Here is a 26,131-nt window from a genome sequence, read left to right as displayed (position 1 = left end):
GGGCTCTCCGAAAGAAGGATTGATTATCCACGGATGGTAGAGAAGCGTGACAGTCAGTGCCCAAGGAGGCCAGCTTAGGAAGGAGAAGAATCTGTAGGGATGTGTGTGAAAACACAGGCAGCTCGCTCATTCTCACTCCCTCTTCAACTCTCTCCATCCTCCTCTCTCTTTTAGAGCCACGGGGAATCAAACAGGCCGCAATGATCACACAAAATCCCTTAAGTGCATTTTGCTCTCCCCCCCGACCTGAGCTCGCATCGGAGGCAAAGGCTCGCGAGGAAGAACGAACCTTCGCCACTTAACCACAGATCTGACAACTGTTCTGCATGATAGATGGCACTCATTTACATTCACAGAGTGTTTTTTTCGCTCTTTTTTTTTAAGTAAGTGGCGTAAAGTGGTATCCTGAGGGTTAGGAAACAAGCTTGTGAGCACAAGTTTAATGGTTTTGAATTGTCAGAATATCTGGCAAGGAAAAAGGCATCATTATTTGTATGTGTATACATGGGCCTGTGAGAGAGATTCTTAACTGGCCAGCCTCAGAGGAGCGGCTCTTTAACCACAACCTTCTCTTGGTTGATTTGCTTCAGGCTACAGTGGTCACACAACAGCAGTGCTGTCAGAATCATAATCCTTCTACACACTCTTTCTACCCCGTCAGTGGATGAAATGAGTGGAGAAATGTGATGTCAATGACAATGAGTCTTGGTGAGGGTGCTTCTTTGCAATGTCACTAGCTGTGAGTGGTGTAATGCACCAACCTGCACACGGTCCCTGATTCTGAATCAACAAGTGCTCTTGATTCTCACATCTGGACTTCTTCAGCTCGCACTCGTTGCTGTAGTTTTTGCCATTTGAGCCACAAACCTGCAAAAATACAAAACAAAGTTGGATTCTGCACAACATGCTGTTTAATCCACAATTCAACATCCTTCTTTTAATGTGAGATTTAATTTGAGTGCAGGGAAAACAGTAGTTTGTTTGTAACAATTAATATGTATAAACATTTTAAACAGCATTTTATGGTCTTCACAATCATCACTCATTTTTTTTTTTTATGTGATCAAAACGTATCTCCGTGACAACTGAGAAAATGACTGCTGTGGTTTGGAACAGGACCAGAAAGCAGATCCAGGATTTTGTTTGTCCAATTCAAAACCAATCGGAACAGATATTTGTTATATTTGATATCTGAGTGTGAGCAATTTGGTGCAAAACCAAATAAAAAAAACATGGATCTACTGAATTTAAATGTGGGGCATAAGGAGGCTGCTGCGCCTCTTTGGAGGTGTATCTACTCCACCAAGTACCCTTCTGGTTTCAGGATAAGTTGTTCAGAAGTACCATTAACTGGAATGTCAATTTTGCGCAATGTTTGAGCACCATTTCTTTCCCCCTTATATGTTGAATATGTTGGTGATCTTTTGAGTCAGTGAGTCATTTGTAGGCTGCATTTAATAAAATCCTATAAATATTGTAAAACTTACTTTCAATAACTAATAACCTAAATTGATTTATCCTTGATTAACTGTGGAGACGCAGTCATAACACTATGTGTCTGATGTTTGTGTGTCGCACTTTGTTACTCTCAGACATAATTTGGACCCTAATTGCATCATTTGCATTGTGTTTAGGGAATTATCCATGTGAGTGGTTGTGGAGTGGAGCTGCAGGCAGCCGTACCGGGTTGTGAGGAACACTCTGGCAGCTGAAGTCACACACGCACCGGTCCTCCTCTGCGTCCTCATCCCACGAGCCTCCGAACGTGCGGCAGCGGTCCTGCTCGCAGCTCTCCACTCCTGAGCCTGACCCGCCCGAGCCACAGTCTGCTTCAGACACCATAAATACACAAAATCAAATTAATAAAACATACACAAGCACACGGGGGAGAGGCCCCCTTTTATCAGCACATCAGATGAAGTGTGCTAGTTGCTTTTCTCTTTATGTTACAGCTTCATTTATACACCGGGAACATCACAAACTGAAGATCATTTACATTTCCCTCACGCTGGCTGCAGAGAGAGAACCAGAGGCGCTGTTGGTAAAACAAGATAATGACCCACCGTAGTAAGGGCAAGAGACTGACTAAATAAATTAAGAGCATCTCTGCACCACCAGCGAGGCCTCCTTTTCATTTCAATTCAATCACATCCGAAAAGGGGAGGGGATTATTAACTCTGGCCTCCAAGTGTGCAGGGAGAACTGGTGGCCTCCTTTATGGGTGCCTGCTCCCTGATATGAGACTGCAGCTAATTGCAAAGTCAAATCTAATTATCTCCTGAAAGTTTCACGAAAGTTGTCCCGGCTAATATTTAAGAGCAGCCCTAAAAGGCCTTGTATTTGTTTGAAAAGAGAACTCCTCTTGTTCCTGGTGAAAGAGGCAGCAAACACAAATCACTAATCACCATGCAGGATTTGTGCCTTCACAAAACTGCCGTCATTGTTGACCTGCTGTGCAAACTTTAGAAAAGATAAGGAGAATAGATTTGAGACGGAAAAAAAAAACTTTTCCAGCAGCCCTGCTTGATGTTTCATTTATGAAAAACAAATCGGAGACTGTTGCCGAGCGCAGGCGAGGAAAGGGGGAGGATCCTGCTTTTGAAGTTGCAAATTTCACCTACAGTGGAACTCCTGAGGGAGATGGTGGTGAGCGGGTGTGAAGGCAACGAATGAAAGCAGTCAGCAAGAAAGATGGAGAGAATATCAGACGGAGAGAGCGAGAGGAACGTTGGGGGGGGCTGGCAGAAAAAGTTCATCTGAAGCAAATTTGTTATTCAAAAAAGGAAAGAATGCAGAGCAGCTAAAGGCTGAAAGCAAGAGAAAGGTAATCAAGGTGTATCTTCCTCTGTCTGTCTGCTTTTATTCTCTCATTCCACTCTGTATCGACGCGCCACTGCTAATGGTGAAATCAATGTCGTAGTGATGGAAGTTCCACTTAGCATAGCCCATCTTCTAAAGCAGATTATGGAGCAGGTCACAGTGCAGCTCTGGTCTGGTCTTTGACATGGGTCAGCAGGAATGGGCTGTGACAGCTCTGAGGGGGTCGATACAGTGGGGGGGGGGGGTGGGGGGGTGGGACTGGTGAGGCATGTGTGTGGTGCTTTACAAAATTACATCACATTAGTTATAATAACATTAGTTTTGTCCAATAATGAAGCTGGAGCTTTTTGTGGTCAGGCCACAATCTCGTGAAACCATCAGAACTCGTTAAAGATTCCCTCTTTCTCCATTTCGAAGCGGCTGCCCCCCCGACCCTCTTCCCTGAGCTTGTGTTTTGCTCATGCAGCTCATCGATTGCGAGTCCCAGTTAAACATAACATTTTGTGATGGGGCTAATGGTCGGGTTAATCGCTCCCAACTGCCACGGACGGTATCGCAGGTTGTCTGGCGTGCCATGCGACTTGAAAGGGAGACGTCAGCTGACTCCAGAGCAGAGGAATACGAGCCGAGACCCTCGGTGCTGAGACCCCCGACTGGGTCTGTGTACTGTACGCCAGCTCAGCAAGACGGCAACAAAAAGGGGAAATGCAGGAGCCGCCAATTTCTATTCCGCTCAGGCCCCCATACAGAGACGAGATAAATAAATAAAAGAGGTAAGATATTAGAATGGAATAAATAAAAGTGAAGGGCAAAGAGGGGTCCTAATTAGCTGTTGCTCTTTCATGTGCCCACCACCCGCGCCGCCTATGAACCTTTCAATTAACTCATCCCCAGCTAAGATGCCTGTATCAGCTATTCTCTCTGCTCTGCCCATCCGTTTTCCTTTTGACTCAATCATGACAGGAGCCAGAATCTATTTAGCCAAGGGAGCTCCATTAAGAAGACAGGATTCAGCGGCGGCGGGGGGGTGGGGGGAGAAGGGAAATGAATAGCATAAGAATAATGTCCATGAGAGACGGAGGAGAGAAAAAAACATCACAAGGATTTGACGGCGCAAATAATAGAAGAAATGATGGAGAAGAGGCTTTTGTCCAAGCTGTCCCAGAAGTGTGTGTGTGTGTGTTCGAGAGAGAAGGAGAGAGAGAGGGTAAATAGTGGAGGGATGGCAAAGAGGTGAACCAGATTAGCTGTGTCAACATCAGTGACTCCAGAAGTGACCGGTGTCCTCACGGAGCCTCTGTTGTCGCGACCTGTGTGAATGTCAACTCGGGTTTTATCATTTGGAATTACGGCAAAGGATCGAAAATGACAGCTGCTATTCGCCGAGGGAGGCGGTGTGGAGCCACTCTCCTCTGTTTTCTCTCCGTCTATCACTCACTCACACCAGCACCTCTGCACAGATGTGACAGTGAGTTTATCCAAATCAAAGTTCCCAGAGGAGAGAGAGGGATGGAGCGTCACCAGCCGGGTGGCGGCTGCTTGAAGACGGTGCAAATCAGTCAAGTTTAGGAGAATCTGGGAACCGGTGCATTCCTTCTTACAGAAACCATAACTCATCATCTTTTTCTGGAAGGGGAGGCCTGACTAACTTTTTATTTTATTTTGTTTCATTCTATTTATTTTATACACGTCTCCTGTCATCCTGCTGATTGTGTATGTATGTATGTTTGTGTATACATGGATGTTTATGTGTATGTATATATATATATATATATACATATGTGTAAGGATATATATTGCAGTGCTCATTGTTAGTTTGGGGTGGAACTTTTTTGTTTTGTTTGTTTTGTTGTCTGTTTTGTTTTTCTAATGTTTGTACTCGTAAAACGGTAAAAAAACAATAAGAAGACTATTAAAAAAAAAAAAAAAAAGAAGAAGGCACAGGGAGAGGAAGAAGCTTGCTCCCTTAGCAGAAGGTTACAGGGCATGTGATGGATGGAGCATGAAGGTAAAATCCGCTGATCTCACGCCAAGGAGCTCTCCCCCCCCAACCCCTCCCGGGCTCACACTTTACTTCTTTTGTTTTTACCCCATTAGGTGTTTTTTTTTTGGAGCTGTGTTTATCTGATCGCTTTGATTTGAGGAGCGGGGGGGGGGGGGTGTGTGGGCCGTGTATCTCTGTGTGATCCCGTGCTCATAATCTTGTTTATTAAATGTCTTTTCAATTAAAAAAAAGGTCTGAAAACCCCTGTAGGTGATGCACTGCTCTCAGCCGCCACTTTGTCAGTGTCGAGGAAAAGGAGCTGAGGCCAGGCCTACCCGAGTGTGAAATTAAACAGGTGATAAATTTCCCTGTATGGCCAACAGTGGGCACACTGTCATTTTTCATTACTGCTAAATAAAAGGCAGGAGAAAACAACTTCCATTTTTATGCTCTGTGTCCCCCCTCCCCCTCTCCGGCAAGACTAATGAGGATGGTTTTTAAGTCGGCTCTAAGTAAGAGAATTAATCACGTGTTCACTCCCTCCTCTGGCTTATCTTAGATATGAAGTATGGAGGAGGAGGAGGGGGGGGGGTTATGCACACGGATGATGTAGAGCTTTGCTGCTGTCTACAACAGAGCCAGGAAATACAGTCTTTGCTATTACATTTTGCGACAGGGTGCTGTATTAAACAATATGGACGCCTAATTTCGACAAAACCGAGGGGGAGTATATCAACAACAAATCCTTTCCATGGTATGTAGCCGAGAAGTATCCCTCATAGAAACATAGTCATTTTTAGGGGAAAAACAGCAACTTGATTTTGATCGTTTAACAATCACACCAGACTTCCTGTGGAGGGTGTGCGTCAGAATGTAAAAGGATTGAGGACAGAGCCTGCAGAAAAAAAAGAAAGAAACATGACTAGCCGACGCCCCTAGGGGGGAATTTATCGATTTCAGACGATCCCATATCCCACCCCCATCTGTGAAAGCATCGGTGCCCCTTTTGTCGAGAGGCCCAATTTCGATGGAGAGGAGTGCAAAATGGAGAAAGCCATAAGGGGGCGGGAGGCATGGAGCGAAAAGAAGAAGAAGACAAATAATCTATTGTATAAGCCAGGTGGTTTTCTCTCCGAATCAAAATGAGAAAGTGATGGAAGAAAAGGAGGACGTTCAGTGACATATGAGTGAGGGAATAAAACAGAAAAACTAAGCCATCAGGCACCCCAAGCAAAGCAAAGCCTCTGGGTGGAATCCAGCGTCTCTGCCTGATACCACACAACACAACACACTGAGGACAGAGTGTGTGTGTGTCTGTGTGTATCTGTGTGTGTAGTGACAGTTTCACATTTCTTCATGCTCCAAATACAAAAAAAGGTCACTTGTCTCCGTCAATGAAACAGTGCTAAATCGACCACGAGGAGCTTTGGTGGCACCATTCGGGCTCACAGGCCCCGGGCCAGTGTGACAGACAATGGTGGAAAGAAAAAAAATGAAAAGAGAGAAACACCCCCCGGCTAGCAATCAAAAAGGAAGTTGGTTCCTCTCATCTCTTTCTGCTGTGTTCTCCATCTGCACCCTTTTCTTCTCTCCAGCCATCCCTCCCGCTGGCAGGTATAATCTGCTCCTCTTCACACCTTGTCAGAGGATGGTTTCTCGGAGACGACCCAGCAGCCACAGGGGGAACGCCACCGCCGCCGTCTGCATGACAACCAGCGGTTCCCTCCAGAGTCGTCCCCGAGACGGGAACCCGGGCGAGGGACTGTGATATGCTGCCTCGCTCTGTCAGCGCTGATCAGGACGTGATTTGCACGGAGAATTAGAGCTCATTTATAGAGTTGGTGGGGGGAACGACGGAGCAACAGGCGTAGAAATCAGTGGACGCTCACATTAAGAGCCATCGGTCACACACGTAAAGCATGATTGGATAGAAGGGCTTGATGAAATACATAACGTCAATTCTCAAACATGAGCTGGTATTCAATAGCTGTGACAGCGGCCCCTAATAAAAGCCAAGTGAAACGACTTGGGTTATCAAGACTCATGAGAAATGTCTGCTGAGTCGCTCCCCTCTTCAGAAGAATTCCTTTTGATTGGTGAGTTCTCCTCAAACAGTTCTACAATACACTGTCACTTGTTACTGTTTGTGAGCTGGACGTTGAGAGCTCGATGATTCAGAGTGAAGTTAGAAAACTTTGTGTTCATCCCACCTGGTTTATCTGCAATTAAATTAAATTAAACTGAATTTGCCATCGCTATTCAAGTGTGTGGTTTACATTTATGTTTGAATGATTTACTGAACTGCCTTTATTTTTGCAAATATTACATATTACAACTTTTCAAAATAAAAGCTCTGTGGTTCAGCTTGACATTAAGCATTACAGCTGGAAAAGGAACATTGTGCTCTTAATTTTTAAGACATACTGAAAAACAGAAAGTGATTCTTGGTTAAATTATTGATTGAATATATGTGTCAGTCTGATTTTGTGAAATAAAAAAAAAAACAAAAAAAAACAATAATATTTATAGACCTATTATATTTTGGGAATTAGTGGGTAGATATTGTTCTCACTCTCCAATATACCTTTCTAAGTTCTGCGTCGATAATTACTCGCATTGTGCTTTGTATGTTGGAAAGTTCATTAAAAATGTGACAATGTAAAATATTTTAATAAAATTGTACCAGAAGGGTTTGAAATAGAGGATTTGAAAGGAAACAAAAAAAGCTAATAAAAATGGAGGAAGTATTGAATTGCATTAACAAGAAACAGCAGCCAGAGAGAAGAGGAAGCAGAACAGAAAACAGGGAGGCTTGTTATGAGCTTGGCTTTATGTGCTCTTGAGGTAAATAAAGAACCTGGCTGCTATCTTGCCTCTATTTACGGCAGCTGAGGAAATGGAGTATGAGATGCACTGATACACAAACAAACAAGACAGGCAAAGCATGAAGATTATCATCTCTAAAATATACAGTTGACCTGAACTTAATCAGCCAGAAGTCATTTCTGTTCCAGTACCAGGTTTTTTCGTCTTTTTATAGCCACACAGTGACTCTCACTTCATCTTTTGCTGTGTTAAGCTGTTGGCAACCTGCTGGTGGCATATGCAGCCATTATGAAAAATCCACAGATGACTGAATACTGTATCACAGGTCAGTTGATAAAGATAATTACACCAGCGCAATGGCCGACTGGTTAACATAATTACTCCATTTCAAAGTCCATTTCCTACCTTCGTCACAGCTGCCGGTTTTAGCCACATCAATCCTCCTCTTCTGCATGCAGGAGATCACTCCGAGTTCACACTTGTTGTCGTAGGTGGAGCCGTCGCTGCCGCACACCGGCATGAAGGCCTCTCCTAGGCACTGTGGGCACTCGCACTTGTTCTGGACACACCTGGAACCCCAGGCACAGACAGTGCTGCCACATGTTTCTGTATCACACACACACACACACACACACACACACACACACACACACACACACACACACACACACACACACACAGCAGAGGGACGATTCAGAACAGGAAGGGAACAATAAATATATTCATGGAGCTAATGGATTTTATTCTCACCAGAACTTAAAATTCATCTCTGGAATAGATATTCAAATGAGATCAGGCCACTTCTTTCTTACACACACATGTTTCCTCAGTAATTTCCCATTTGAGATTTTGGTTATAATATGACCTGCTAGCCTGCAGCTTTATAAGTAACCTTATTTTGTTATCAAAATTGTATTCAGAGCCTTATTAAAAAGAATGGAGTACATCTTTGTCTCAACTTAGGATTCATGCTTAAAATCCTTTATTACATCCATTAAGGAGGTTATGTTTACACCCCTGTTCTTTTGTTTGTTGATTGGTTATGTTTGTTTATTAATAATATATTGCTCAATAATTTTGCTTTCTTTAACATTGTGAGAAGCGTTTATTTGACATTTTGTCTGATTTCTAAGGGGAATAATCTTGATAAAAAGGAACATTTGGGCTATTGCTTACAATCAGTTAGTGCAATTTGGTGCAGCCTGCTTAACTTAAGAGTTTTTTATCTGATGTTGATACTAAAAAAAGAAGATTCCATCTCTTTATGGGACACATACCATATAAACATGCACATTACTTACTGCACTCTCCTTGGTTGATCACTCTGAGGTCCATCTGTTCTTTGCAGGCTCGAACATGCAGCTCACACTCGCTGTTGTAGGTGGTGCCGTCGCTGCCACACACAGGCTGGTGGGAGTCCACACACTCCGACGTGCACACACACTGTTTGCTCTGGGCATCACAGATTGCCCCGAAAGAGCAGTTGGCACAAGACTCATCTAGGGGAGTGAGAAGGAAGAAGGAGAAAGCTCAGTGGCTGTGTCTTGCTGTGAGCGTGTTTCAGGTGTTATTAACCCTCTGGTGGCAAGTTGGCTTTAATATATATACCATACATTTGGGAGATGTTAGGTCACTTTTACACTTTTCATGCTTCTTCTTTTGAGGCAGATTGAAGCAAATTTGAACAAATTAATTTTGTGTCATTAATCTGAAAATGCATTGAAGTGGATTACCAACTAGCTGAAATGGATATTAAGTTGGAAAGGAATTAGCTTTTGCTATTCTTTGGTCAGCTTTGCTCTGTGAATCTTCACATTATGACTATGGTCACCATGGTAATCTTTATGCACTTTTTTGGTCAATGGAAAAATCCTCAGTGTTTCAAAATTCACAACATAGACTATTGGTCATAGAACATATAAATAGTTAGAATTCGCTGTTTTCTTTACTGTTGCTCTTGGCAGCTGGCTCATGGGGTTTAATGCACCGCAGCAGCACAAATACAAGAAGTGTAGGGATGCAACGTTTCCATACTGAGTGTAGAATCAGTGTAAAACTTTACTGGATAGCAGATACAATTGATTTGAAATCCTTTAGAAAGGCACACACCTGTCTGTTAAAAGGTTCCACAGTTCACATGCACGTGGGAGCTAAAAACCAAGCCATGAAATTCAAAAAAAAATTCCCCACAGACAGAGTTCTAGAGAGGAACAGATCTGAGGAAGAGGATAAAAAGAAAAATGCTAAAGCACGGGGACGTTCCCAGGAGCAGGGTGGGCTCCATCACAGGAGAAACCACCCAAAACACCTTTTTTTAGAGAGCTGAAACAGAATAACTGAACACACAGAGCTTCAGAGGTTCTCTGCAAAAAAAAAAGAAGAGGCTGCCAGAAGGACAAGCGTCTCTGCAGCACTTTATGGGAGAGTGGTCAGAACTGAAACAACTCCTGAGGAAAAGCCGCACGACAGGCCGGCTGGAGTTTGCCAAATGACACTTAAAGGACCCTGAAAGCATAAAGGAAAAAGATTGTCTGGCCTGATGAGACAAGCATTGAACTTTCTGGCCTGAATACCAATTGCTGTATCTGGTGAGGCAGGTGCTGCCAGGTACTCCTCATCACCTGGCTACTGACGTTCCTTTGGGGAGGTATGGAAGAAACGTTGCCAACATTATCTTTCACGGATGCCTCTGAGCACCAGGTACTAGGAAAGTGGACAGACATGAGTGAGAAAAGTTTCACTTTCCTGTTATTTACCACTTTGAAAGGTTTTTCATATCTATTCTACGATCCGCAGCGATCCTAGTGTATCGGGCAGAGGATTTCTACATTTGCTCTCCAAAAAAACTGCCTTGAGATACTGAAACCACTTGAAGAGATTTTTGGGGGATTCACTTGGAGCGTTTTGAGGAACTGCCTGCAGGTAATAGCATAGCGGGCTGAAGTCACACGAGGGCAGGAGATGAAGGAGAAAACAAACATGAGGCCTCGCAGAGAGAAAGACTCGGCTTGCAGTAGACGCACCTCTCCCTCTGACACCAATTACTCCTCCAAGACTGCATTAGCGCAGCTCACTATCACATTCAATTAGGGCCAGCCTAATAGCCGCTGCTGATTGAGCACTAATTGAGAGAGGCGAGGCTGGCCGCTGGAACCTTCCACATTATTAATCTGTTTATTACTCTTTTAGACTCTCTCATTTCATTCATCTCTCCATCTAGGGCTGGCACCCGCTCCCTTCCTGGATTAACAGCCTTGACTTTGAACTGGTTATGGTTGTATATGACACTTAAAATATAGTTCGCTGCATGTAGAAGCAATAGACTGTATATAAGCAGAATGAGACCGTCCTATGACGTCAGACCTAAAGAAGAACAAGATGAGTGGAGTGTACAGGATCAATGTTTCCTCTAAATCAACTTGTTTTTTTCTTTGAGGCAATTAACATGGTCCATTTATTTATTAGTTACAATTGAGGGAACTCCGATGACATTTTTTGCAAATAAGTGGCAACAGTGCTGGAAGTCCCTTTCTTCTTTTAACCTGACAATGCCTCTGTGCAACAAGCCAGACATATACAACTTGTTACTGAGGGGTTTTCTGTGACAGAATAAATACATATAAAATGTAAGGGTCTTGAAAATGGGGGGGGGGGGGGGGGGTGCTCTGTGGTTGCGGCAGCTATAAATCGGGAAGTGGCGATAGTGAGTGTTGTCCTTTATCAGGCACCGAGTCCTGATAGGAGCCTCGCTTCTTTATCAGCTCCTGGCCCTCGCACCTGGCTCTCCACAGTGCCTGATCCTCCGGAAGCATGCATCGCAAACAGACAGAAATGGAGGGGAGCTTCAGTTCAAAGGCGGGAAAAAAGGGGTGAATTATCGCCATTACTGTTATACTTTATTAAGATGTCCACTTTCTGTCATCCCATTCAAATACCTCACACGTCCGCCAGTGTAAGAGCCTCTGCAGTCTAACACCACATCAAAGGAAAAGGCTTCTCATGTCAGGTGTAATAAAAACGACTACTTTATCCCAAAATTGAGCTGGAAGAGTAAACTAAAAGAGATTTGACCCAGGTTATCACCTTGTTCGGTTCAACTGCAGCTGAGCCGAGCTTTGAGCCGACACAGGAACACTCCTGAGTGAATATGGGAAGATATTTGTGAAATGTTCATCACAGTCCTGACGTGAGTCTGGCAATGTGGGGTATCAAATGTATGCTGCTGTTGTGGGAAACCATGGTGGTAGTGGGAGAATCTATATTTCTTAAGGGTCTTAAGCTGTACTTCAAAAATTGAATTCAACACTGGTCTTTTTGTAGTTAAATTCAGCACCTGCTGATGGGCCCACAACACATCACGTACATGAGATGCAAAAATTAGCAAAGTGAAACTTGGTGGTGCCAAGTGAAGTGTTGGGTGCTTACAGTGGTGCAATGATTGTAAATAATAAAATGTGTTGTTTATGATAAGAAATAATAAATTAAGTAATTACATGAAGCTTGGAAATGAGAGTTTTTAATACAAACACTTACTTTAGGTTTATATGGGATAGATTTAGAGTTAAGGTCTAATTTAAGTGTTTAAAACACAAATATTTCAAAACCACCACAACTGAGTGAATGGTTGTATCACTTATTGTATATGAGAAGTAATTACACAATAGGTGACTGCATCATGTAATTAGGTAATGTATGACAATATAACACAAAGAGGGAAGTTATTTTGACAACCTGTCTCATCTTTCCAACTTTCCTCTTGTGTCACTCCTCTAACTATCAAACCAAATTTATTTCTTCAGCTGAGGACCTGCTGAATTTACCCAAGGTCCCCCAGAAACAAACACTAGTAACTTGTGATGCCCGGTGACAGCTCCCTCTCTGGTGTTTGATGGTACCGTTTATGGATTTGGAAGCGAGCGTGAGGAACAGGGGCAGGGTGCTATGAAGAGTGGCCTTGAAAGTATGAAGGATTGAGTCATTGAGGAGTAAGAAAAAAAAACCAAAGGGCCTCCAGCTCTGCAGCGTTTTGTTGATATCCTCGGTGGGAAAACTCTGAATTGTGGCCGAGGGGGTCTGAGCGGAATATTACCTCAGGATTAAGCAGAAAGAAGGAGGCTGGTTTGTGTTCTGAAGGCTTGCGAACATGCCTGGATGATAACTACTCCCCTGTCGATGGCTGCCTGGCCAACAAACCATTAACTCTGCCCCCCACTTCCTCTGCTCCAGCTCATCTTATTTACCTCCATCTACTCCATCGCCTCCCTCCATTTATTACTTTCCCTACCCTTTTTTCCCCTCTGCCCTCCATTTTACTGCCGTCTCTGACCGCTCTCACGCTGCTGGTGTGACCTATATCTCCTAGTCAACTGTGTATATCATATCCAACACCTGTGGGGGGGAATTTGTTATTCCCTTTTTTTTTTTCAAAACGATTCTGGCACCTCTGCTCTCATCTGTTTGGCTAAAGCTATACGAATGGCCCTTTTATCCGAGGCAACTGATATCCAGCTGGGGGGGGGTCTATTAACCGAGCGCACCTCTAGCAGCCCACCTCACAAGGTCGCCTGCCACTCAGACGTGGCAAAATCTCAGAATAATAAGAAATGTCACTCATATCGCTACTGGGTTGCATCTGAGTCATTAAGATAACCACTATTTTTCCAGCCCAGAGGGAAGGAAATTAAATCAAAGCAGCGGCCATGAGAGACTGTGGCTGAACACACACAAACACACACGGCTTAACATGGAGTGACATCATATCCCACCTTCTGCTGCCCTCACCCGCGTCTCCTAAGATCATAGTTTTGAGTCATCGAGCCATAAATATTTTTTTATAGTGCATTTGGAGGGAAATAACAAAACAGAGCCAGTAAGCAATATTAATATTTTTCTACGGCTATAAAAAACTACAGATATGAAAACATATAAAGACTGATTTTATGTGGCAGAGAGAAAACGAAAGCAATCAATCTGGACATGAATTAATGCCAATTAACAGTTAGTGATATTATTTAGTAGTATTAGTATACTGAGTAGAGTATTTGGGTGTCACAGGAAATTCTATCTTTATACACCCCTTTCTTCCATTGCTCCTGCCAACTGTTAGTTCCAATGCTCAGAAGGCCATCTGAAAGTAGAATATATTATCCTCCTCTCTCTGCTTTCCTCCTCTATAAACATGAACAGAGTGTTAGTGATGGGAAGAGCCTGTGATAATTAAGTGAGATAATAGCTGGAGTCAGTCCGTTGTTATGGGGCTGAATAAGGTCTACTGAAGCTGTGCAAACAGCCCAGAAATAACCCACATCATCATAGCCATCATTCCTCGGCCGGCTCCAGCCCGGCAAGCCGATGCCTCAGCACTTTTATGGCGCCGTTGCACTGATGCGGGCCTGTTCCTCTGGGAGCCGAGAACCATCCACAGCGCTGGAATATAGAGAGGGCCTCACACTCCCCCAGCGCTCTTTGCCTCCCGCTTTTTAAAATAAAGACTATTCATTACTTCAGAAGGACCCGGGGCCGACAGACCTGCCATCCACCTGCAGTGCGGCGCACCAAATTGAATCGAAACACGCTCCTGCTCCATTTCCTGTTGGCATATATTCTCATGTGCTAGATGTCATACGTGGGCAGGCAGGGAGGAAGAAGAGTCCATCGAGGACCTCTCTATCAAACACACATGTCATCTTCTCCTTTCAAAAAGAAACTCAAACTGATGTTTGATTTTAGGAAACAATCTAAAGTAAAAACGAGCCTCAAACTGTTTGCAGGCTTAATACCAACTGACTGAGACAAATTATGGTTTATCAAACAGTTGTATTGATAAACCGTTCCCTGCTCACCTCATCCACAAAAACAGCAGCTCAGAGGCCAACTCTGTTTCATTCTCAATGTCGTGGGCTTGAATATCCAGATACAAATCTGTTATAAAAACTGAGTGAATGAGGTAGCTGACAGAGGCGGGTTGATAACTCCTGCACTTCTGCCCAGTGGGTGTGAAAAGCGAAAGGCTTGATTGCAGACGAGGAAAATATGCTCACTCAACAATTACAGTTCACAGGAAACCTGGCCTTGAAAGATGGTATTCAACCATTCAGAGTATTCAGAGCGGGTTCACCGAGCTTTACAAATCATTCTGAATGGCTATGAGCTCGCACAGCAGGTCTGAGGATATTTTTTTCCACTTGCGGCTCCGCTGTCACTGGTGTAATAAGGACTAGATGATACTCCGACACCGTGAGACAAAGCCAAGTGACTCATGAAGCCAATTAGAGACAAAATAGTCTGCGCTCCATTATCTCTGATAGAAAAGTGCACCTTTACTAAAAGGTAAAAACAAGTGAACCCTGGTGTAGAGGGGCTGAAGAAGAGCAGCAGAGCAGAGATGAAGAGTACGGGACGAGGGATAAGCAAAGTCAGACCTGAAGAAGTGTTATCTATTGGTTATACTTCGTTGGGAAGCCCCAGGGGTTCACACATGAATAACTCCACATATATTAGATGTTCCAATCTGTGTATTATAATTCTTATGGGTAATGTAGCACTACTAATTAAATTGAGCGAAATTATATTCCACAGGTTGAGATCTTTTCCTACCTGCGAGATATGACTCACGTTTCATATTCATTACGTGACTGCACTGTTAAGCTGTTTTCAGACAGAAACTCAGCAGAATGTCTTCTCCCCCCCCCCCCCGTTGGATCCCACAGACACGTTCACAACAACACAGGGACCTCTGGAGTGTTAAGGTCGGTGCAGCGGCAGAGAAATCTCAAATCTCGTTGTCTTTCTAATCTTTGTTGGTGTCTTCTACGTGTGTGGCCCCTTATCCTGACATGTTTGTTTTCTTTTTGTTTCTTATTGACTTGTGCATCCATTGCCCGCTAGAAACGTTAATAGACTCGCTCACTGTGAGTCTCCTACTGTGATCTCACATGGGCTCCATCAGACACTTGTGCTCTGACACACAGCCCCTGTGGAGAAGGTCAGGAGACTATCTAGAGTTCAGGGCATGTTTGAAACCATCTTCAGACGTTGTACACGAGTAAATGGGCAAGTTGGCTTGTTAGTGTTTGTGTGTGAAGCACGTAGGGTTGCAAAATTCCGGGAATATTCAAAGTTGGAAACTTTCCATGGGAATTAACGGGAATATACGGGAATTAACGGGAATAAACTCAAAATGTTGTGGGTAATTTATACTAACTGTATTTACCTTGTCATATACAATGGCATTGTTCTGTAGAATAAGATGAGAAAAAAGTTTGTAAAAAACACTAATGCAATGCCAGAGATATAAATAGTTCCAAACAATTGGAATCGTCTGTAAACATATTTTACAATTGAAAAATTGATGGATAAATGAATGGAAATAGGCTAGATGAACAGATGAACAATCCTCAATCAGCATGCTAATATATTTTCCCCATTAATATCATCGAAACTTACCTGACTAGTCCTGCACACTACAGCAAGCCTCAATCAGCCCTGCTGTAGAGTGAAGGATGCTGGGAGTTATCTGTGCATGTGATGGAAGAATGCACAGTGGAGGGTTGAAACTCAACGTGCAGCGTGTGCTGCATTCCATACATCTTTAAAATAGAGTTTTGAATGATGTTTTTATTGCTCAGCGTTAAATTCGCGTAGTTTTTCCCCCCTCAAAATTCCCAAAATTCCTGAGCTTAACTTCCCATGGAAAGTTTCCGGAAATTTACCGGAAATTGTTCGCCCTTTGCAACCCTAGTAACACGCCCAATTGTACTCCTGTACAACCTCTGAAGGTGGTTGACTGAAAATCTTGACCAGATACTGTATGTCTGTATGTGACAGGAGGAATCGGTCATCGTACTATATGTCTGTAGCTGTACGGTGCTCAGCAGTGTGGATACTCACCGCAGGGTCCTTTGTGCTGGATCTGGATGAACTTCTGAAGGGCACAACCCATCGCTCGCATCTCGCAGGGGCTTCCGTAGCTGTGGCCGTTGGATCCGCACACTGGGTCGGAAATTTGTGCGCAGGCCTCGGGGCACTCGCACACCGGCTCGTCGTTCTTCACCACGCACACCGCCCCGTGCTCGCACTGCTTATCCAAGCATGGGCTTGGTATATTGAGATCTGGAGGCCCATCACCCAAGAGATAGAGAGACAGGTTAGCGGTTTAGCTATGAACTTGGAGTAATATCAAGTAGAGGTTGGAGAAAGGTCTGGGGCTGGAAAGGGCAAAGGTGACAGGGAGGTAGGTTAATAGTATATCTACATGGTGAGCTGGGGGTTAGAACGGGTTTGAGGGAAGGGGAGAAATTATGGAATATGCAGTACGGCCCTATTCCTGTGACTCCTCTGCTTCCTCAGCTTCCTATATCACTTCCTCCCCTGATACATCCTGACTCTTTGAGGAGTCAGTGGCATGAGGACAGCGGTTAAAAACATGGTCCTGTGGCATAATATAAATGAAACAGCCTACAAACAATGGTCGCAGAGCCTTTCTTTTTTTTTTTTCAGGCTAGTAAACGGCTGGATTAATTGGCGTTCCCTATGTGCCCCTTCAAAGGCTTCCATTTGCATCTCAGTGAGAGCCACTGCCTCTGCCAAAGCTGGTTGAACTGACATGAAGGAGCAAGAGAAGGAAGAGCACGAGGGGGAGAGTGTGTGAGACAGAGAAAAAATAAAAAAGAGAAACCGGCGAGGAGGAGAAGAAAGAGCCCTCTGCTTAATAATTCACAAAATGGCCAGCTCCTGCGCAGAGGCAGATATGGAATTTGAACATCACAGAGCGGTGTCTGCTTCAGTCTCTCCCTCTCACCACCGGCGCCAGCATGACTTCATTAAAACCAAGACTTGATTTTTGCACCTATGATCCTCGGCAGCGGCAGGGCTGATATAACCCGACTTGATCAGGAGCGAGAGGAAACCTGTGAACACACCTTTGATCGCAGCCTTCCCCCCCCCCGACACAATCAATTTGTTATGGCTTTATGTGTCTATGAACAAATTCCGTGGCATTGTGTGTAGACGAAGACAGGCTGCTGCTGTGAGTGTGTCAGTTTGGAGGAGCTTGACTTGAGAATGAGAAAATTGAAGGCCTTGAGTGAGGATGGCGTACACTCTGGTATCAAGAGTGAGTGAGAGGCGATAGCCGGGCTCTGTGATGATTTTACACTTGGAAGACTTGGAGCATGAGGCACGGATCACTCAGCTAAATGCGGTGTGCCTGCAGATTAGTGGCAAAAGACGACGGAGGCATCAAATATTTTTTCCTGATGATTGACGCTGGGGAGAATTGAGAGAGGTGCATTTTACACCCAAACTCAAACACAACTTCCTCCTCCTCTTGAGTCGACGCTACACCTCTTGATGGGTGGGTGCTGTCATGGAAACTGGCCCTTGTAATGACACCACCCATGGCTCCATCATTATCGTGACCATTATGGAATTAGATGGCCTCGCAGGGGGCCAAGTTGGCGAGCTCGGAGCGCCCATGATTCATTTATTAGCTCAGAAGCGTTTGCTGGTTACTCAACTCAAAGCAGTAACTCTGTGGGTTAGTTATCAGCTGATAACACAGACGGAGGAAAGTAGCTTGTTTCACTTCACATTTAAGTGATGGAGGGTGGAAGTAACACATGGATGAATGTCACCTGAACACATTCAGACAAACACTGACCGATATAGATATTGAAATAGTGTTAGAAGAATTGTATATAAAGTTATCATGTGCTGAATGTACTGCTGATGCAAAGTGTGACAGTCTGACTCAGAGGTGCAGTTTAGCACCTCTGAGTACAACAACATGCCTCTCAATAACCACAAACAGTGTTGATGTCAGCTGAAGTATGTTTCCTACCATATAAGGAAATGTACCCAAAACAGGAAACAAGTGAAAACTAAGCACTTGTCTATGTGTGGTGTTTGATTCAGTGTTCTTAACAGCATTGTTATATGTCTGGGTGAAATTCCCTCGACAAATAGCCAAATCAGGTGATTGTATAGGTTGTCCACTACTCTCCTGGTGTTTCCGACTTAGTTATGGCTGTACAGTACGTAAGGAATTCGTCCGGATGTCGAGCAAGGACACAGACTCTCCAGTTTGGAAAAGTGAAAGTCTCAGATTAGAAGGTGGAACGCAGCTATTGATTTCTGTGTTGCGATGCCAAGCTGCCGTTTCAGAGGAGCTCGGAGGTGCCGCATAAATACGTAAGCTGTAGGGTGCCGCTTAATTTGGTACGGCTTCAAAAACAATTGATTCCTCCAGATCTCTTTTCAACACCTCGCTTGTGTGTGTGTGAGTGTGTGTGTGTGTGCGTGTCTAACACTTGTAAGCTTGTGATCTGAGCTTAACTGTACAACCTTGGCCTCCATAAAAGTTCACCAGCCCACTTCCCAAGGACAGGCTCCTAAAAACACAGCTGCAGTCTCCGATAACGCCTTTGTCTCCCGTGCTCTTTGTTTCACACACATAAAAAAGATGAAAGAATTCCCCTCCAAAACTAATTTTTTTATCATCCTTCCTCTGGGGGGGCACACATTTTCGCCTGATTTATTAACTGGAGGGAGGGGGGGGTGCGGGAGAAAAAGAAGGAGACAAAATTCCTCCAAGTGTAAAAATCTTGTGACACAGTTGAAAACCAAAGCTGTCTCTTTACTTTCTCTTGGATGCTGGCGGAGGCTTTGAAATGGCAGCCTGTCACAACTAAGGCTTGTGGGATGGCGTTCACGGGCGTTCGAGGGCCTGTTCCAGCTTCTCTCTCTCTCCCTGGTCTGCTCCAAAGCACTAACTTCCACTGTCTCCTGCATGTATTAGTGTTTCTGTCGAGCAGGTCCAGAATAAAGCAAAGTTGCTGCAGGGGGTTTAAAGCTGTTTACGCTTGAATATTAGCTTGTTGAATGGGAACATCGGTTATGTCTCATAAGGTCACAAGGAATTGTTTCGGTGGCCGTGCAGGTGCAGTGAGTGGTCTACTATAAGTAATAAGAAACAGCAGGAGATAAAGACTTCAAATATGAATGAATAATTCCATTTAATAATTCTGCTGTGCTGGTGTATTCTGTACTAACTCACCGGCTGAGAGAACTTTACATTCTCTGTGTCACCCAAGTTGGTCTCCTCTCAGCCGCTGTGTGACTTTTTCTATTTTAATGAGTCTGGTATTTCCAGGGCACGACCCAGAGGGGATTACTCCAGGCGAGGCCCCAGCAGGGGGTCCGTCGAATCCTGAGAGGACACGTCCCGCTGATGTTCTGATGTGTGCCTTCCTGTCTGCCTCAAGTATCACTCCTGCCTGGTGCTCAGTGGTGTTATCTGACAAAGTGAATAAAGTGGCCACAATGCCACGGTGTAACTTGTAAAGCGTAACAACCCCCTTGTCAGGTGGGCGTGACGGCAGAAAGAGAGCGAGCTCCGGGAGGACTCGCTAAGCAGGCGCACACTGTTAACCCTCCGTAACATGTCGGTAAAATAACGCGGAGATTATTTTGGCTGGAGCGTCCTCCTTTCTCCGCTTAGCTCATACATATGCTAATTGGACTTTTCCCCCTGGGGCGCCATGTGCAATTCCAAGTCGCTGCCTGTATTATGCAGGGCAGTGAATCAGTGTAATCCAGGTGATGCTTGCAGTGGCCAACTGGCAGCGGGGATCACCTGCCACTGCAATCCATTACAAGCAAGGCCTCCAATGGGGCACAGCCAATCTGCAGCAAGCTCCGCCTTCTGTGTTCCTTCACCTGCAGGGCTTTGATCCGACTCCCTCTCGCCTTCCCCCCCGCATTCAAAACATTTATGTATCATATCAGTCGAGGGAAAAGGATTTGCAGAGAGAAGAGTGTATTAGCATACAGCAAAAGGCATACCCGCGGGCTCTGTCTGTCTACTGCTGAATACTTATCACAGGGTGGAGGTAAGTGGAAGCCTCTTTGTGCGTTTACCCCGACAAACGTGTCGCTCTTCACAATGAAGACAAGCGCAGAGAAAAGCGTGTGGGAAAGAAGAAAGACGATGGTGACACGTGTCTATCAGAGGTGAGACATTGTTTGTCTAATCCAAACAAGTGTCGTTCTAACATCAGGTTGTGTGAACCACAGTGAGCGATGAACACAAAAAAAAGAAACAAGTGAAAACGCAACCATCGAGCTGACAATTTATTATTCAGTATCTCACTAGTCGGGAGCAGCAGCGTGAGGGAGGGCTCAGAGGAAACAGAAGATGAAATGAAAAATGTATAAATTGAAAAAAAAAAAAAAAACGGGAAAAAACAACCGGCGTGGCAGCTCAGAGCCCGACGGCACGTAACGCCCACAATGCCTTGAGTCACTCCTGACACTCTGTTGACCCACATTTCTCATGCAACTCCTGCACGGCGAGTAAGTAAATATATTTATATTCATATATATATAATACAGCAGTAAGTGGACCCACGCTCCCCGGCTGCTGTCAATCCGGCTCCCACGGCAATTCCTCTAATTAACTTGATTAGGAAAAGCAGCACTGATGATGATCTCAGGATCCGACTTACATACTCAGACCCCACAACTGTTTGTGAGTCCAATCACCGCAGCCGCCACGTGTCAGCGCGCCGGCGAAGACACTCATCAAATAAACATGCAAATGATCAAATATTCTGCAGTGAGTCTTGACACCTAAGGTGACTGATTCTCCCTTCCTGCTTTGCAGAGCTCTTTGTCAATGACAATGCGCGCAGCACCGCTGAGTGATTCTGTGTTAACCTCCGAAGGCGACAGGCAACACATTTCAAGCACCAACTTGCACAGGTTTCTCTGAGCGCACACACACTCTCACACACACACACACACGCTCAGTTGTGTACACACAGGAATGACAAAAGAGCTGTGAATAAAGAATTTGTGTCTGCAAAACGAGCTTTTCCATTTGTTCACTTCTAGTTTGTCTGCCAATGCATTTCTCTCAGAGTGTGTCTTCTTCAGTGGTTTTACAGAATGATCCTCCTCTGTGCTCTCAAGTCACGCTGCTACTGATTGAGAAACTCCTCTTCTTCTTACTCTAATAGCAGACGGGGGGGTTTTGGTTGAGCCACTTCACACTCCCACTGTCACCTCCATTGATTCGGTAGAACTGATTATGCAGCACATTAGTGTGAATTGGGCCAAGGTTTAATAAAGAAGAGATTGTTTTTTAAATATACTTTTTCTGAATAAATATAATACGTTTTACATACAACAGTCCATCTATTTGATTTTTAAATGAATAGAATTTTTAAAATGTCTTATTGTCGAAAGAAAGTTTCGCACTTCAATTATGGGGAAACAGGAGAGGGACTAGAAAATCAAAAACTACAAAAAGAGCTCCACCCACTGTGCAAATTGCAATCAGTGATTTATTATACTGCAAGGTTTCTGTACCAGAGCTTCATCAGGCAAACAGTTTCTCAGTTGAAAGTGTCTCTGAACTTTTTTTTATTTAAAATGATAAACCCTGTTATGTGGTTTTATATCTTTTGTATTAACTTTTACCATCAGATGGGTTTTAGTCCATTGCACATTTGGTCTCTTTCTTCACTGTAGAGCTTTTTGCTGCTTCAGCTCACTGGTAACACTGCTGTCTATTACACACACACACACACACACACACACACACACACACACACACACACACACACACGCACAAACAGTGACTTTGCGACACATGAATACTCAACCAGCAGCTTCAAATATACAGCATATTTATAAAGCTGCAGGCAGAGAATCCCGGGGGCCAAGCCCGAAAAAAAAACATTGTGCAGAGTACATTACACAAAGGTGACGACACATTCATCATATTTTAACAGCAGGAAAATCCTGTTGATAAATATACTTCCTGTTGAATATGATGAAGATAAATGAAGTCGTCGTTACATATCATCCAACTTTTCATGGGTTGAAGCAAAGTGACCTTTTGTACTAACTCTGAAATTTGTTCCTGCCTTTTTTTTTTCGTGCTAGTTTTCATAAATAACGATCCTTTAGTTTACAGCATGTCTCAAACAATAGAAAGAATAACAGCCTTTGAAATCATTAGCGTGCCAGTGCCACCCACAGTGCCCGGTCCTTTAAATATACAGCCACACAACACTTAGCACACTTCTAATACAATGGCTCTGTTGTGCGCTCACGCGTGGTTGTGTGGTTTGTGTTGGTGACCTGCTGTGCTGACAGTCACAGGCACATGGGAGGGAGAGGAAAAACAAGATGTCCCTGCTTCAGCCTCAAAATAATCTTTGTGTCTTCCACAACTATGAGACATTTAATCAAAACCTCTCGCAAAGCATTTACAACCAATTATAAGTTTTACCGCAGCAGATATTCAATCGCTTTTTAGTCAGACACTGGTCCAGGGCAGTATTTGTTCAAGTGTGAGGCTGAAGTGATGATTTAATCAATTCCTGTAGTCGGATTGGTGTGTGTGTGTGTGTGTCATGGCGTCGCAACATGGCAGCAACTCCATTGTGAAGTAGGTGATGAAAATTACAGCACAATCAATCATCATGACGGCAAACGTGACGGAACTATAGAGTAAGAATAGGAACCACAACAAAGATAATATTTTGTAACAGTTGAGGAGCTGTGTCGTTTCATCTGCTCGTGTGTTGACTACAAACGACTCATCCCATTGTCACACAACTCTTATATTCAGGCTCACGATCGAACTGGTCCGACCTATTCACCCTCTTCCTTCCCAGCAGCCGGCTCTGACTCACTTACAGGAAATCCTTCCCTGGCTCACGTGTTCTCTCGGACATCTTGAAGATCCGTGACTCCGCCTGGTTGTGCCTTAATCAGTTTAATGAGTTGCAAGAGCTTTAGATATCAATCAGATTGTTTTCTGTGAGCGGGACTAGACAGAAGACCACAGAGGTGAGTACTCTGCATAACCTTTTTTTTGTGTTTGCGGGTGATTACAGACGGGGGGGGGGGATTGTGGGAATGACATGAAAAGAGATTGATGACAGCGTCAGAATGCGGGAATTTTATCCGTTTGACAGCTGGCAGGACGATGGATCACCCTGCCCCCTGCACCACTCAGCCAATGAAACCAGAAGAGAGATCATTATTTATCGAGTAACGATAATTTCATCAATCAAACCTTTACTTTTTAGACGTATAAAACTTTTCCTATCTCTTGTGTGTGTGTGTGTGCGTGTGTGTACAATGATGACACAATTCTCCTTGTGCTGTTGCCGTTTGACAATGCGAGTCAATGTGAGACCACAAGCACAATGGAGCAGTGTGTCTCACTTTGTGTCTGCGTGTGCTCCTCATCACACAGACACACACAAACACACACACAGACGCTGCATGCATCCCTGAGTGTCTGTTATCTCTGAAGTCTCACAAGTTGCAGTGTTATTACAGGCAGGCACCTATAGCTCAATTTAACTCAGACCTACCAACACAATGGAGTGAAAAGAAACTTCAAAAGAACATAAGGGACAAAGAAAGTTCTAACATGTTCACACACAGACTCACACACACACAGAAACACACACATACACACTCTCTCTCTCTCTTTGCAGGGCACATCATCTGTCTGACTAAACCAGCAGTCTCAGTGGGCACCTATGCCTGCCTCTTTTGATGTTTAATTAAAACATGGTGGTGTTTGTGGCTCCCTGTTTTGAAAAATATGCAAATGTCAATAAAGAAATGCACATTAAAGAAACATGCTACCAGTCGCTGACGGCTGGCTGCGATGCGCGAGGGAAGAGAGGAAGGAAGAGGAGAGAGGGGGAAGGGGAAGAGGAAGGAGAAGACGAGGGGTGGGGGTGTAGGATTCAGACACTATTTGCCAGAAATAATGAAACGGAGCAAAACACATAAACGCTCACACTGTCATTTCCATAACGTGAAATATGCACAACTCTGAGGGCTGAGTACTGCTAATGAGTGCCTGGGCCTCCAGATGCTGACAGCTTGACACACACTGGGTGTTAGGCTCCGCCCTTGAGTCGGCAGGACGGACAGATCTCTCTCGCCTGTGTCACAACAAGGATCAGAAATGTGGACAGAAACTCCGGCCAAAATTACGCAGCGTGTCTGGATTTGTGGATTTGCTGACTGAGCAACTATGACATGAAGCAGCACGAGCAGTTTACTCAGGCTTCAGCAGGTATGCTGGTTTATCAGAGGCTTCATGGGAAATCGTTAAAATAATCTCCTTGAGCATTTTTGTTATTTCCCATGAAACCTAAAATAAAAAAAACACCTCCAAAAATGATCTGTATATGTGATGTCTTAAGGTATACACGTAAATAACATTTCCACTAACAGACCTAACAGGGAGACAAATTTGACCTTGTCTACACTACTACTTTTTTAAAACAGATATTTTACAAAATATCCTCAGATCAGAACAAGAAATGCACCAACAAACATGCCGGGCCAGTAGGTGGCGATCAAGTCTACATCAACAATCCGTCAAATACCGGCGATGGAAGATTGCGAGCGTGCTCATTGAGCATCTGCTCCTTCGACTGTCATAACTTTAAAATAGAGTAACTCATTATATCTGTTTCCTCCATTTATCCAATAACTGTCAGTCACACAGCCTAAGGTGATATGGTGAATCAGAACCGGTGGTTCATATTCATATGGTGAATTGTTTGTTAATTTTGTAAACCGGCATATAACATGGTTGGTGTTTCTGGCGCATGTTTATTACAAATGACAACAATGGGCATGTGCAAAGCAAGGTGTGACGTAGTTGTTTCTCAACTCTCTGTTTTACATGTGCACACAGATTCACAGAAACTTCAGTTTTTCAAAAAAATCTACACTTTGGAAAGTGTTTGTAAACATCTGAGTTTTAGGAACTCAAAACGCTGTTTGCTGGTGGACGAGTCGAAGCCGCGTTTAAAATGGACTAAAACAACAATCATAAAATTGGATTTTTGACTTTTGAAAATCAATTTTCATTTGTGTGCCTACATATTAGAAACCTTCATCACTAGTTTTAACTGAGACGATATGATTGTTTGGGTGAATCTGTCGATCGGTTAACACTGGGAAACAATTTTGAAACAAAAGTGCCGAGTGCAATATGGATATCTTGGGATATAATTTGAAAATCTGCCAACTGTTTTCACATTTATATTTATTGAAGTCTGTGCTGCCCGGGCTTTGGTTGTGGGTTAATACAATTTGCTGCTGAATCACATCCCTCTTCATTCTTCTTTTATTGGAAACAAGAAATTTACAATGTAAAAGGGCAACAGGCTTCTTGATTCTTAGCACAGACAAATTGTTGACGTTGGGGTGAATAATGATCAGTGGCAGTATATTCTAATATTTAAGAACAATTGATTGTTTTAAATCAATGCATGGCAGCTACGGTGTGGTCAAACATATGGAGGGATTATGGTTGTGGCAAGTAGTTTAGGAAACTGAAACAAGTGATTAAGGTACGGGATTGATCGTAGATAAGGATAAAAAGAAGTGTAGATTAAGTGTTGCTCTGACGAGGGACACAAGCCCCTGACGTCCTTTCTGCCTAGTCAC

At 43.9% G+C, this 26,131-nt stretch overlaps 1 protein-coding gene across 2 annotated transcripts in view; it reads right to left on the bottom strand.

Annotated features, from left to right (window-relative positions):
* Window positions 1-26,131, bottom strand: part of agrn (agrin) — a 167,409-nt gene that overhangs the window by 61,458 nt on the left and 79,820 nt on the right. Inside the window, exons 7-11 of one of the 2 annotated variants that reach the window (XM_061074735.1) lie at window positions 16,520-16,741; window positions 8,932-9,129; window positions 8,036-8,236; window positions 1,684-1,829; window positions 762-867 (exon numbers count right to left, since the gene is read on the bottom strand). In XM_061074735.1, coding sequence (XP_060930718.1) covers window positions 762-867; window positions 1,684-1,829; window positions 8,036-8,236; window positions 8,932-9,129; window positions 16,520-16,741 — 873 coding nt within the window. The remainder of the gene's footprint in view (window positions 1-761; window positions 868-1,683; window positions 1,830-8,035; window positions 8,237-8,931; window positions 9,130-16,519; window positions 16,742-26,131) is intronic. The other variant, XM_061074736.1, reaches the window with a different exon arrangement.

The sequence above is a fragment of the Limanda limanda genome, chromosome 7 (genome assembly GCF_963576545.1).
Source record: "Limanda limanda chromosome 7, fLimLim1.1, whole genome shotgun sequence".
Classification (NCBI taxonomy): Eukaryota; Metazoa; Chordata; class Actinopteri; order Pleuronectiformes; family Pleuronectidae; genus Limanda; species Limanda limanda.
Note: the sequence above shows the minus strand (reverse complement) of the source record. Positions and strands in the feature narration are given on the sequence as shown.